The 13,124-nt window shown below is 55.3% G+C and overlaps 2 protein-coding genes across 2 annotated transcripts; one reads left to right on the plus strand and one right to left on the minus strand.

Annotated features, from left to right (window-relative positions):
• The first annotated feature begins 1,012 nt into the window (after positions 1–1,012).
• On the plus strand, positions 1,013–3,574 carry TGME49_305870 (DAD family protein). Its single transcript, XM_018782462.1, has 2 exons — positions 1,013–1,885; positions 2,669–3,574. Exons 1-2 carry the CDS (start codon positions 1,448–1,450, stop codon positions 2,771–2,773), a joined length of 543 nt encoding a protein of 180 aa, XP_018636152.1. The 5' UTR covers positions 1,013–1,447; the 3' UTR covers positions 2,774–3,574.
• A 1,069-nt stretch (positions 3,575–4,643) lies between these two features.
• On the minus strand, positions 4,644–13,084 carry TGME49_305890 (hypothetical protein; the record flags this gene model as incomplete). The annotated part of the gene is made up of 3 exons (XM_018782463.1): positions 4,644–4,766; positions 4,985–10,472; positions 10,689–13,084. 3 exons carry the CDS (start codon positions 13,082–13,084, stop codon positions 4,644–4,646), a joined length of 8,007 nt encoding a protein of 2,668 aa, XP_018636153.1.
• Between the last annotated feature and the right edge of the window lie 40 nt (positions 13,085–13,124).

Raw genomic sequence — 13,124 nt, forward strand, 5'->3', positions numbered from 1 at the left:
ATCAAAGGTTCTTGTGTTCATCGAGCCCGGCCCGGTGGGCCAAAACAGCTGTATAGCCCACAACGAACAGCTGTTCTGTTTACTGAAAATCACGAGTCACAGCAAGAGCTTCTCGACCAGAAGCCAAAGCAGAAGAGCCAGAAACGAAGGGTGTCCTCGTCGAATGTTTTGGGTGCTCTGTAGCGTCTTTCGAGCTTTTTAAAGCGATTATAACCTAATTTTTCTAACACCCTGTAGCGGGTTCTCCCACATTTGCTACCTAACACAGTATCTTTCCAGCGCTGAATCCTGCTCTCGCGTCGTAGATTTTTGTAGCATGCCTCTAAACTGCCAGTTTTACCAGTTTTATTTTGCACAGCGAACACTGTGTATAAAGCATGCCGTGAAAAACGATAACGATTTGTTTTGTACATCAAACAATGTGTAGTAGGAATGTCACGAAAGATCGCGCCTTCACATGCCGAAGCAGCAGCAATCGGGCAGAGAACCGTCGACAATTGACACACCGCTACATTAACCGTAGGGACTTGAGAAAAAGGACTCTATCAATGCTGCAGAATACTCATGTATATCGCTACCTCTGCGTTCCCATTTCTTGCACGAAAAAAATTCGCGTACAACAAGGAGTTTTCAGCACGGGAAATTCGTGGCATCATTTATCGACGAGGCTCTAGCCAAGCCACGCAGGGCAAGAGGCACAAGTTTCGGACTGAAGTTCCCACTGAAACAAAAATTTTTGAGCTTCACAACAGGACTCAAGCGACTTCCGAATAGTACGGTTCAACCAGGTTTTAATAAAAGATTGCTTTCGTGCACTTTAATTCTGTACCATATCGATTTAAGGTCCGAGTCTTAAATAGCTGAGCTTTAAGCAGCTGCCAGGGGTCGGAGGTCTTTGCGCACCAGGTGGGTCGGAACTTTTCTCGCGATGCATGCAGGTGTGTAAGCTGGCGCGGTACTTGTTCTTCAATTCCAACCGGATAAGGCAGCGACAACTCGCCGGATTCTTCACATTCTTCTCCGTCTACTATGCTCTCTCCCTTGTGTCTGGTCTCGCGAAAACTGCGTATTAGTACCTCCTTGGTTCCGCCGCTTGCCTCGGTCGACTGATAGGCGTGTCGTGATTCTGTCTCGGTTTCGCGTTGTTAAAACCGCTCTTACTCAGCGTGGAAACGTCTTTTGACCCCATAACATTCGCTGAAATTCATGCTGGCACTGTCTTCAGATTGCAGATGGTTCAAGTGGAGCCCCCGTCCGCGGCCTTCAGCAGCTTCCATACGCCCAGACCAAACAGACTGGGGGTTCCGGCGCTTCTTACACTTTTTGCTCTGCATAAAAAACACATCAACAAGTTACTCCTCCCATGTGCAGCTGACCTTTGTGCATTCGCGTCCTTTCAGCAGGCGAACTTGTGATTACCCGCCGTGTTTATCTAGTTTGTCGAGCAATGGCAAAGAACCGAAGTGCGCGACATGGCACTGGACCTGGGGTGTTTGTACAGCAGACACGCGCGTCGGAGAGCTGTTTTGAGGACTCTTCACCCAGGACCAAAAGTTTGTCAGAAGAGCGACGAGATCCCGAGTTCAGCGACGGCGTTTCTCGGGAAGCGGAAGAGGGTAAGGAAACCTCTCTTGTTTCTGCGAAAAAAAGTGGTTCGGCTGGATCTCTCACGTGCATTGTTCGAGACCTCGCGAGAGCATACCTGCAACGATACCCGCCCCGCATCCTCATGATGGATGCATTCTGTGCGTGTCTACTCTTAATGGCGGGCCTGCTCGTCCTGTACGCGGTCCTCACTCGATCTACGTTCCCCTTCAACGCCTTCCTCTCTGCGTTCATCTCGTGCGTCGGCACGGCTGTCCTCACGGTCTGCTTCAGAATCCAGGTGAGTCCCACGACAGAAGACATGGCAAGTGACACTTGAATCTGTGCGCGCCTTTCCGCGCCCCTTTCGTTCCAAGTTGCCGCAGCTACACCGAGACCGTGCATGCATGCAAGGAGCGATTTAGCAGCTCTCGTTTGTGTGTGCCTCAACGTCCTCGAAAAATACATCACCTGCAGAAAAGGGCACCATAAGGAGTCCAACACGCGCAAGAATAGAAACAGCCTCCAGAAAACGGGAACAATGTCGTGCATATTTATGTATGGGAGGGCGCAGAAGCAATTTGGCGCGACCAACAGTATCTTCGGGTGCTTCGGGACGTAGTGGAAGTCTTTTGTAGTGCAGCACGAACATGCCACCAAAACGGCATCAACTGCAACTCAAGCCATATATATATATATATATATATATGGGTCCTGAGGTCCCAGTATCTCTGTTTAACCCAACGTATACATATCTCTCAATACCTGCATCGATATGCTAAATCAAAAAAACACGAGTATACATAGGCTGACCGCTGAATACTTAACTCGATTATGCGTTTGTAGATATTTGAGAATATATACGTATACATATATATATCTATATATTTTAATGCTCCGTGGATGTGAGGAGCTGTGCTGTTTTTCTTATGCATTGTATTGCCTTGCTGTTTCCATTTCTCTCCTGAGATTCTGGATCAATGTAGGTCGTCTGCTGACGGAAGACGAGAGACACCGTTGGCTGTTTGCGACTGGAGGCGTTAATGCTTTTGTCGGTTACTGGACTGTGGATTTTCGGTTGCAGATTACCAACAAATCCATATTCAAGCTCACGGAGGAGAGAGCACTCGCGGATTTCCTCCTTTGCAGCCTTCTTTTGCAAGTTGCCGTTTTCACTTTTATCGGTTGAGAAAGAAGCAGAGCTGTGAAAGCATCCGCGTGTACGGCGGCGACCGATATTCTTTGCAACACCTCGTGTGGCCTTTTAGATACTTGCTGGCTTTGTTCCAGGTGATGCGTATGTGCATGTGAATGTGTGTGCATGCAGGCACAGAATATGCATCTGTGCCTATCTGTATCAATCTCTGGATCTACGTCCGTCTGTCTATCCCTCTATGCACTATTCTCTATCTGTTTACCTATCGCTTATGTGCACATGAACGCCTCGCTGTCCTCGATTCTGCAAACAAATCTCTCTGTCTATCCGTATGTAGTCGTTTGCCGACCTATTTAGGCAAAGGCACATACATATACTCTAGCGGTACACGAGCAGTGGGAGTTGACCGTGTGGGGAACTTGCTGACAAAAACGGAAATGCAAAGAATGCGCATTCAAGCGGCGATTTGAAGGGAGTCACGGGATCTGTCGCGTGCGATCGAGAGACCCAGTTGGTGCCTACGAGTTGTAGTTCTCTGTCATTTCGTGAACGCGTGTCTTGAATCGAGGGTGACATACATAGCGCAGCCAAACAGTGGCGTTCTTGGTAAACGGAAGACACCGGTTTTTCGCCTTCACGAGCAGAACCTGCCGAACAGACGCGATTCTTTGGTTTTTCAAGGCATTCCGATTTGACGCGGTCCCCCAATCGCTACGACGATTAAGGAACTCCGGAACCACGTGTTTAGGATATCAACAGGACGGGAGTTATGGTCTGCATTTCGCTTTTCACGTACACACACATCTATATGGGGGCATACAGAATCGAAGGTAGATAAATTCGCCCAGCTCTCGAAAGTTTGGAACTCTGAGGCAATGCATTTGAGTGATTCGCGGAGGGTCGGTGGCACCCCAAAGGAAGGCCATCACCGATAAGGGTGACAGGCGACTGGCGATAGACCCCCAATAAAACAGACTGTTTTCAGACAGAAGCGCGCAAGAATCGTGGTAAAAAACGAGAGACCTTACGCAGAGGCTGCCAGCGTTTGTGGCTGAACAGAACTGCTGAAGCTTGCTGCATGCACTTTATGCCAGGCGAAATAATTCTTTGCCTTCCAATGTCTATCCCCTCCACACTCTACCGAACAATCATTTTGACAAAGATGAGACAACATCTCAGCCTTCGGAGACGCGGAACGCTCACACTGCATTTCGTGACTGCCGGTCTACCCTTTGTATTTCTCAAGTTCCAGAGATACAGTAGTTAATACACGACGCGAACTACCAGTGCTTCGACCAATAAAAGTCGTCAACTCCGTTAGTCACAGTCGCCAAACAATTATATGAGAGCTTCAAAATTGCAACCTAACTCCTTTTTCCGTGCGTATATCTTTGAATGCACCGTCTAACTTCCTGCCTTTCTCAGGAACACGAAGTCAGCTGTTGTCAAGCTCCCTTGGATTCACCGATCTGCTCCGGCATGGTATGTTCACTGTAGGAAGACGACGTGATCATAGTGGATGGAAATGCCGCCTTCGTTGAGGGGCGTTCGGACAGACGGCTAAGAGGGAAGGAAATGAAAAGTTCGTCGACTGACCTGCGATCGAGGCCGTCTTTCGGCGTTCTTCATTTTGCTGCTTTTCTCTAAGAATTAATCGAGACACGGTCAAACTGAAAACGCCGTCATATGGGGGGAGAAAGCAAAGGACACTGATGGCAGTCCTATATATCTATTCGGGTGAGTTCGGGCGTTTGTTGCAGTGGTGTTTCTTGGAACGAAGGGTTGTTTCTGTAAATGAACGCCAGCGTGGTAAATGTTCGTCTCACCTTGATATCTGAAAGACACTGCGGCTCCGGTGATATCTTTCAATGACAGTTGATATCGGTTCGGCAATGCACGTGTGTCAACTCACTTTTTTTTTGAGATACTTGATAACCTGCTCCACGATTTCTTGCACCATCTCCTCTTCCTCCTCTGTCAGCGACACGTTGGTGTCCGTCCGCCGGGACTGACCGGCGAATGGGGCCTGAAGAAACACAGAGATATTCAGAACGAAGTCAAATGCAGACTTTCCTAGCGAGAACACGAGTTCACATCAGACTGTGAGGATGCCTTTGCGGTCACGTGGGTCCACTTTAGAGTCCTATCGCCACGACGACATTCGGTAATTTTATGATCGAAGGATCTGTCCTTGCTTTTTCCATGAGCCTTGAACATCACCACAAGGAGTGAGCTCCTACGTACATCGTACAGCTGATTTCCTCCCTTGGCACGGGGCAGGATTGCTTGAGCTGAAGCAGGATCAGTGGAAGATCGGCGGAACGAACGGATGAACTTCATGACATTCTCTGGGTTTGCGGGGTTGTCCTGGATGGCGTCTCCCTTCTGTCTGCACGTGCCATCTCCGCTTTCGGGCATAACAGCCTCTCCGTGGAGGTCTTGCAGTTTCTTTGACAACTGCCGAGCAGCTTCAAGCATCACAGCGTCCTCTCGGATGAAACTCGTCTGTCGCTCCAGGTTTCCATTTGAGTGTTCGCAGCAGACAAAGTTGCGCCCAACACCTCCTGGTCGTCCACTGTATTGTCTGCTTGCCTGGCGACTGACTCGCCAACTGGGTTGCCGGCTTCCGTCGTACGCGTTCCGTTCAGTCCCGCAAGGACTGGGCTGCCGGCTAACTCTCTCCGGAGCCTGATAGGGCGTGTGGTCCACTCCTCTATTGTGTTGCCTGCTAGCCTTCTGACTAGGCGGGTAAGTGTAGAAACCATTGTCTTGTTCAACCATTTGACGACTTGCCTGGCGACTAGTCTGGTGAGTAGGCTGCGGGCTTGGTTGCCTTGAGTATGATTTGGTGGGTCCCGCATGTCTGTGTGGATTGTCGTGTCCAGAACGTGGAGGAGAGACTTCCTTCTGTTCCGTTCCGTAAGCTTGCCTGTCACTACTCGTTCTCTGGAGAGCACCAGGAATGTGGCGGTCGCCCCTCTGGAAGCTTCTTTGCGGCTTGAGTCCGCCCTGGTAGGAAGGCAGCAAGAAATTCTTTTTTGCTGTCGGAGAGTTTTGAGCCCCTCGCTGAGGCACAGCTCTCGTTCTCCCGTCGCCTGTCGCTCTGCAGTCGCCAGGCGAGCCCCCGTTCGCCTCGGGGCAACCGACAATTTGTTGTGAGGGTGTCCTGCTTCGTCCTCTGCTGACGTCGCGAGCGTAATCGGGGTGTCTGCTGACGGGACTTGTTGGTTGCTGACTTGTCACCCTCGACACCTGGTAGCTTCGTTGTTTGCTCGATACCACCTGTTGCTGACAGCTCGATTGCCGGTTAGACAAGGCTGCCGTCCACTGGTGGGGCTGCATGCTTGGCTCGCGGCTTTTCGGTGACAGTCCAAACTGGTAGCACTCTTGTCTGTTGTTAGGCATCTCAGGACGGTAGGAAGTAGACTGTTTCACCGGTTGCATATTCGACTGGCTGCTCGGTTGCCTGCTGGGCTGTCGTCTCGACAATCCTTTTTCACGAGGATAGGGTGACTGGGAGCTAGATTGTCTCTCGGAACGCACACTCGGCTGCACGCTCAACGGTCTGCTGGACATGACGTCCTCGTCCCCGTTGGATGCCTGCCAGCTGGGTGTAAGTTCGGGCTGCCCACTAGGTTGTCTTCTCGCTTGCCTATTGCGCTGTCTACATTCTTCTTGCTGAAGCGAGATTGGTCTCCCGCTAACCTGTCTGCTCGCTGCCGTGTCGGGTCGACCGCTATTCTGTCCGGATGGTCGAATTTCCGCTGGCTGACTTGTCAGTCTACTCGGCACCTTTGACGGCTGACTGCATTCGCGGCTAGGCTCCCGACTCGAGCGCTCCCGGCCTGCAAGATTGCTTTGAAGTCTGCTTCGGTTCGGTGACGGCTGGTAATTCTCCATTCCACGTGGAGGCATCTGCGAGTGATATTGGCTCGACTGATAACTCGATGAGGGCATTTGTTGTCCGCTAGGCTGTCTGCGGTTTGAGGAGGGAGCGTGCTGCAGATAACTCGAATTTGCCGCTGCTGACTGATGGATGGGCTGTCTGCTTCCCAGAGCAGACGACATTCCTCTGCTGGGATCCAGCGTTGGTATGCGGCTTCCTTGCCTACTCAGGGTAGAGGAGCCTGGCTGCCTGCTGGCTTCCCTGCTTGGGATGCCCTGTACACCACCACTGTATGCCACACTGATAGCAGGGCTTCCGGAGATGGCACGCGTTTTTTCGACATCCTGTCGGCTTGGAAGCCTACTAAGTTGTTTTTCTGGAAGGAGCATCGTGGTTGGAACAATGCTCGGCGCGACAGCAGGTCCACGACTCGAGGGCAGCTTCTGGGACTCTCCGAGGCTTGGGGTTTTCGACGGTGGGTCTTCCCAGTCGATGTCCGGCAGAAGGCCTTCCAGGCTGCTAGAGTCTTTGCTCTGAGTTCTGTCGTGTCCGTATGAACTTCCCCTGCTCCTGCCATCTGAAATATTGCCATTTTGGATGCAGCCGCGGGAAAAGGAACCATCTGAAGAAGTCCACCACCGATCGTTGTCACCAGAGATCATGCCGCTTTCACCCCTCTGGCCTCCCCCAAAGCTCCGATGGTATGGCGGTTGGTCCTCATCTCTCCGACTTCCCATTTCCAAGACCCTAGAGGAATGCGTTAACCGATTCTGGCTGAGCCCCTGCGGATTATGAGGCCCGTCGTACTCTGTGTGTTCACGTGACCTGGTGCATTTAGACTGTGACGAAGGTTGCCTAATTGTGTTGCTTACAATTGTACTGCTGTACTGGGCAGGCTGGTCACTACCTTGGCGGCTTCCTTGCTGACTGAAGGGTAGCCAAGAGTTGGACGGCTGATGACTCTCTGGAAGTCGACGGTCATCGTGGGGTATGTAGCCAGTGAGACTGCCGTCACCCCTGCTTATTCGAGAAGACTCAGCGCCCCTGTCGATTGGCTCGGCAGGGTCGGCAGAGAAACTCCGCTGATGGCTCAGACGACGCGCTTGCAAATCTCCAGATACGCATGCACCTTCAGGCGATCCGCAGCTTGAGGATCGCAAGTGACTGGGAGTCCTGTCGCTTAGTTGGCGGCTGCTGTTGTGCCACACGTGCTCTGCCACGCTGTCACTTGCCTGCGCCCTAATTTGCCGCGACCTCTGGCTCCCTTGTCGACTGTGCAGGCCCTGTTCTTTCTGACTCCCGTATCGAGACGGCCGCTCTTGGCGGCTGCTCGTGTGTTGATTCGACTGCTGCCACTTTGTGTCTCTGCTGGACTGACGACTCGAGAGTAACCTACTCTGTGGCCGAGAAAGTTGACTATTTTGGTGCAAGTCTGGGCAGTCGGCTGCAACATACCCATTCGTCGAACGAAGCTGATGGCTCGGTTGCCGTTGCGCCTGCTCTCTAGCCGTATAATCAAAGGCACTGCCAAACCGGTGAGACGACTGGTAACCTGCCTGCTGACTGGCATGGTGGCTGGGAACGACATAGGAAACACCGCCTGTGTGGTGTGAGGGAAAACCGCCTGCACGCCGTGCCTTGCATCCTGGACTACAGCATGCGAAACTCCGCTGCGGAGACGCCTGGAGTTTGGAACCAAGATCCCGCTCACCCCTGCAGAGCGCCGAATGCCCTTCCACGCACACCCCATTATTCGCACAACTACGATGGCAGCTACGGTGGCGACTGGACTCGCGGCTGCCTCGCCGACTAGCAATGTAGTCCACCTCCGTATTCGGCTCGTACTGCCTATAGCCGCTGAGCTGGCGGGAGGCTTGTCTGCTTGACACATATTCCTCGAGGGGCTCGGTGCTCGTTATCGGTTGGTACGATGGCTGCCTGCTAGGCTGCCGACTCGGCTGGCGACTCGGCTGGCGACTCGGCTGGCGGCTGGGCTGCCGACTCGGCTGGCGACTGCCTTGCCAACTAGCAATGTAGTCCACCTCCGTGTTCGGCTCGTACTGCCTATAGCCGCTGAGCTGGCGGGAGGCTTGTCTGCTTGACACATATTCCTCGAGGGGCTCGGTGCTCGTTATCGGTTGGTACGATGGCTGCCTGCTAGGCTGGCGACTGGGCTGGCGGCTGGGCTGGCGACTGGGCTGGTGGCTGGGCTGGCGGCTGGGCTGCCGACTCGGCTGGCGACTGCCTTGCCAACTAGCAATGTAGTCCCCCTCCGTATTCGGCTCGTACTGCCTGTAGCCGCTGAGCTGGCGGGAGGCTTGTCTGCTTGACACATATTCCTCGAGGGGCTCGGTGCTCGTTATCGGTTGGTACGACGGCTGCCTGCTGGGCTGGCGGCTGGGCTGGCGACTCGGCTGGCGGCTGGGCTGCCGACTCGGCTGGCGACTGCCTTGCCAACTAGCAATGTAGTCCACCTCCGTATTCGGCTCGTACTGCCTATAGCCGCTGAGCTGGCGGGAGGCTTGTCTGCTTGACACATATTCCTCGAGGGGCTCGGTGCTCGTTATCGGTTGGTACGAAGGCTGCCTGCTAGGCTGGCGACTGGGCTGGCGGCTGGGCTGCCGACTCGGCTGGCGACTGCCTTGCCAACTAGCAATGTAGTCCACCTCCGTGTTAGGCTCGTACTGCCTGTAGCCGCTGAGCTGGCGGGAGGCTTGTCTGCTTGACACATATTCCTCGAGGGGCTCGGTGCTCGTTATCGGTTGGTACGATGGCTGCCTGCTGGGCTGGCGACTGGGCTGGCGACTCGGCTGGCGGCTGGGCTGCCGACTCGGCTGGCGACTGCCTTGCCGACTAGCAATGTAGTCCACCTCCGTATTCGGCTCGTACTGCCTATAGCCGCTGAGCTGGCGGGAGGCTTGTCTGCTTGACACATATTCCTCGAGGGGCTCGGTGCTCGTTATCGGTTGGTACGACGGCTGCCTGCTGGGCTGGCGACTGGGCTGGCGGCTGGGCTGGCGACTGGGCTGGCGACTGCCTTGCCAACTAGCAATGTAGTCCACCTCCGTATTCGGCTCGTACTGCCTGTAGCCGCTGAGCTGGCGGGAGGCTTGTCTGCTTGACACATATTCCTCGAGGGGCTCGGTGCTCGTTATCGGTTGGTACGACGGCTGCCTGCTGGGCTGGCGACTGGGCTGGCGGCTGGGCTGCCGACTCGGCTGGCGACTGCCTTGCCAACTAGCAATGTAGTCCACCTCCGTATTCGGCTCGTACTGCCTGTAGCCGCTGAGCTGGCGGGTGGCTTGTCTGCTTGACACATATTCCTCGAGGGGCTCGGTGCTCGTTATCGGTTGGTACGAAGGCTGCCTGCTAGGCTGGCGACTGGGCTGGCGACTGGGCTGGCGGCTGGGCTGGCGACTGGGCTGGCGGCTGGGCTGGCGGCTGGGCTGGCGACTCGGCTGGCGGCTAGGCTGCCGACTCGGCTGGCGACTGCCTTGCCAACTAGCAATGTAGTCCACCTCCGTATTCGGCTCGTACTGCCTGTAGCCGCTGAGCTGGCGGGAGGCTTGTCTGCTTGACACATCTTCCTCGAGGGGCTCGGTGCTCGTTATCGGTTGGTGCGATGGCTGCCTGCTGGGCTGGCGACTCGGCTGGCGGCTGGGCTGGCGACTCGGCTGGCGGCTAGGCTGCCGACTCGGCTGGCGACTGCCTTGCCAACTAGCAATGTAGTCCACCTCCGTGTTCGGCTCGTACTGCCTATAGCCGCTGAGCTGGCGGGAGGCTTGTCTGCTTGACACATATTCCTCGAGGGGCTCGGTGCTCGTTATCGGTTGGTACGATGGCTGCCTGCTGGGCTGGCGACTGGGCTGGCGGCTGGGCTGGCGACTCGGCTGGCGGCTGGGCTGCCGACTCGGCTGGCGACTGCCTTGCCAACTAGCAATGTAGTCCACCTCCGTGTTCGGCTCGTACTGCCTATAGCCGCTGAGCTGGCGGGAGGCTTGTCTGCTTGACACATATTCCTCGAGGGGCTCGGTGCTCGTTATCGGTTGGTACGAAGGCTGCCTGCTAGGCTGGCGACTGGGCTGGCGGCTGGGCTGGCGACTGGGCTGGTGGCTGGGCTGGCGGCTGGGCTGCCGACTGGGCTGGCGACTGCCTTGCCAACTAGCAATGTAGTCCACCTCCGTATTCGGCTCGTACTGCCTATAGCCGCTGAGCTGGCGGGAGGCTTGTCTGCTTGACACATATTCCTCGAGGGGCTCGGTGCTCGTTATCGGTTGGTACGATGGCTGCCTGCTAGGCTGGCGGCTGGGCTGGCGACTGGGCTGGCGGCTGGGCTGGCGACTCGGCTGGCGGCTGGGCTGCCGACTCGGCTGGCGACTGCCTTGCCGACTAGCAATGTAGTCCACCTCCGTATTCGGCTCGTACTGTCTGTTGCTGCTGATCTGGCGGGACGCGTGTCTGCGTGGGTCGTGTTCCTCGACGGGCGCTGTGCTTGCCGTTCGTCGATACGAGAGTTGGTTGGTGATCTGGCGACTTGGTTCTCGACTAGGCTGTTGACATAGAGGACCGCTCGCCGCTCTGCTGATTTGGCGACTTGGTTTGCGACTCGGTTCTCGGCTTCTTTGTCTGGATGGTTGGCGGCTCTGTTGCCGACTGGGATGCTGGCTGACCTGGCCTCTTTCCTCCAGGTTGGTTTGATGGCTTAAATTGCGGCTCGGGAGGCGGCTGTCTCGGAGGATGCCGTCTGGGCCACTTCCATCAACCTGGCTGTGTGAGTGACTCAAGTTGTAGTTGCTCTCGTATCGTGCCCCTTCTTCGTACAGCGACTGGTGTCCTGGTTCCGTACCGAGCTGCTGGCTGGGTTGGCGACTGCCACAGGCGTGATTGACCTGTCGACTTGGGGGTCTGCTGAGTTCGCGGCTAGCTTGCCTGCTCGTACCCAAGTTTAACTCTCCAAATGGCTGGCATGTTGGCTGTCCGCTGAGGTCAACCATGGAGTTTGAGTTAGCCCCGTCGCTTGAGTGCCTGCTTGCCTGGCGGCTTGGTTGGCGGCTGGACTGCACGCTGCGCGAGGGACTGCGAACTGTGGGACTGGCCACGGGAGTGGCGTTTCTGCTCTGTTGGCGGCTGGGGGTCCGACTCGTGACACAGCTGCCTGCTCTGCTAGGCATTCGGCTTCCAGGCTTGTACGTAGGGTCTAGCAGCGTACCTGGCTTGGCCGGTGCTGGGTGATGGTGCTTCGACGCCACAGAGGTCCCGTGTTGGTCGCTAGGCGCCCTGCTTACATGGGCTGTGGGAATGCAGGAGACGGGCAAGTTTTCTCTGACGTCCGGGTTGCTGAAGACTCGGCTCTCTTGCAAACTGACTTGTCTGCTATCGCCCGTGCTGTTCCGATTACTACTTTCCCCACAGGGGTCCGGCGCACCGAAGGTGTCCCGATGCTCGCAGCTACGCTGGTGACCAAGGGTCATGCTGCACTGTGCGACTGGGCCTTCAGGAGTTTTTTGGCGGCTGGGCTGGCGACTCGATGAGCGGCTCGACTCACGACTTCTCTGCCCCCTTGGCTGGTGGCTGTGCTTGTGGCTTTTTTGCGGACTAGGTTGACGGCTCAGCTGACGACTCGGTGAACGACTAGGTTGACGACTCGGCGAACGACTAGGTTGACGAGTCGGTGAACGACTAGGTTGACGACTCGGTGAACGACTAGGCTGACAACTCGGTGAACGACTAGGCTGACAACTCGGTGAACGACTGGGTTGACAACTCGGTACACGACTGGTTTGACGACTTGGTTGACGGCTTTGTGTCTCGCTGTGTTGTCTGCTTTGTTCCCGGTTTGGTTGGCCACTGTGTTGTCTGCTTGGTTGGCGACTCGGTTGTCGGCTTGACTGGAGGCTAGGTTCACGGCTAGGCACTCTTGGCCTGTCTTCTAAATGTTCTCGTACTTGTAAGGGTTCGTTGTTTTTATAGTGTCGGGAGCATGTGTGTGTTTTTCTCGTGCCCTCCCGTGAACAGCCTCCAGGAGAGCCGTCTGGTCTCGTGTGGTGTCGATGACGGTGATGATGATGATGGTGATGGTGTCTCGGGCGTCTCGGTAGAGGAACTTTTTGGCGCACGTCGGCCTCAGAAGGCAGGAAGGTCTTTTGTCTGTCTTTTGTCGGTCTTGAGGAGTTCCCACTGTTGCAATCGACGCGGCAGCAGTCGCCCCCGTGCCGATTTCTTTCTCCGAGGCAGCCATCGTCAAGGTTGTCCCACCGCAGATCGTGATTACGGCAGACGTAGTCCGACTTGTTTGCAGGCCGATGAGGACCTGCACACTTGTCGTGTGTCCTGCAGTATCGTCGTCCAAAAAGTGAATACTCGTCGTCTTCGCCAGGAATGTCGCTGTAGTACGTTGAGGAATGAAAGCTGCTGATGCTCTCGTTCCAGCTCCGGCTCCGTCTGTACGCGCTGCCCATGCCATAGAAAGTGTCGCCTTCCTCGTCTTCGAGCAACCTG

Source organism: Toxoplasma gondii, chromosome IX, assembly GCF_000006565.2.
Source record: "Toxoplasma gondii ME49 chromosome IX, whole genome shotgun sequence".
Taxonomy (NCBI): domain Eukaryota; phylum Apicomplexa; class Conoidasida; order Eucoccidiorida; family Sarcocystidae; genus Toxoplasma; species Toxoplasma gondii.

Bases quoted from the DNA above. Each gene is read 5' to 3' on its own strand.
- TGME49_305870 (XM_018782462.1), top strand. From the start codon at position 1,448: ATGGCAAAGAACCGAAGTGCGCGACATGGCACTGGACCTGGGGTGTTT. The intron at 1,886-2,668 runs GTGAGTCCCACG...TTTCGGTTGCAG, and splicing joins CGGTCTGCTTCAGAATCCAG to ATTACCAACAAATCCATATT.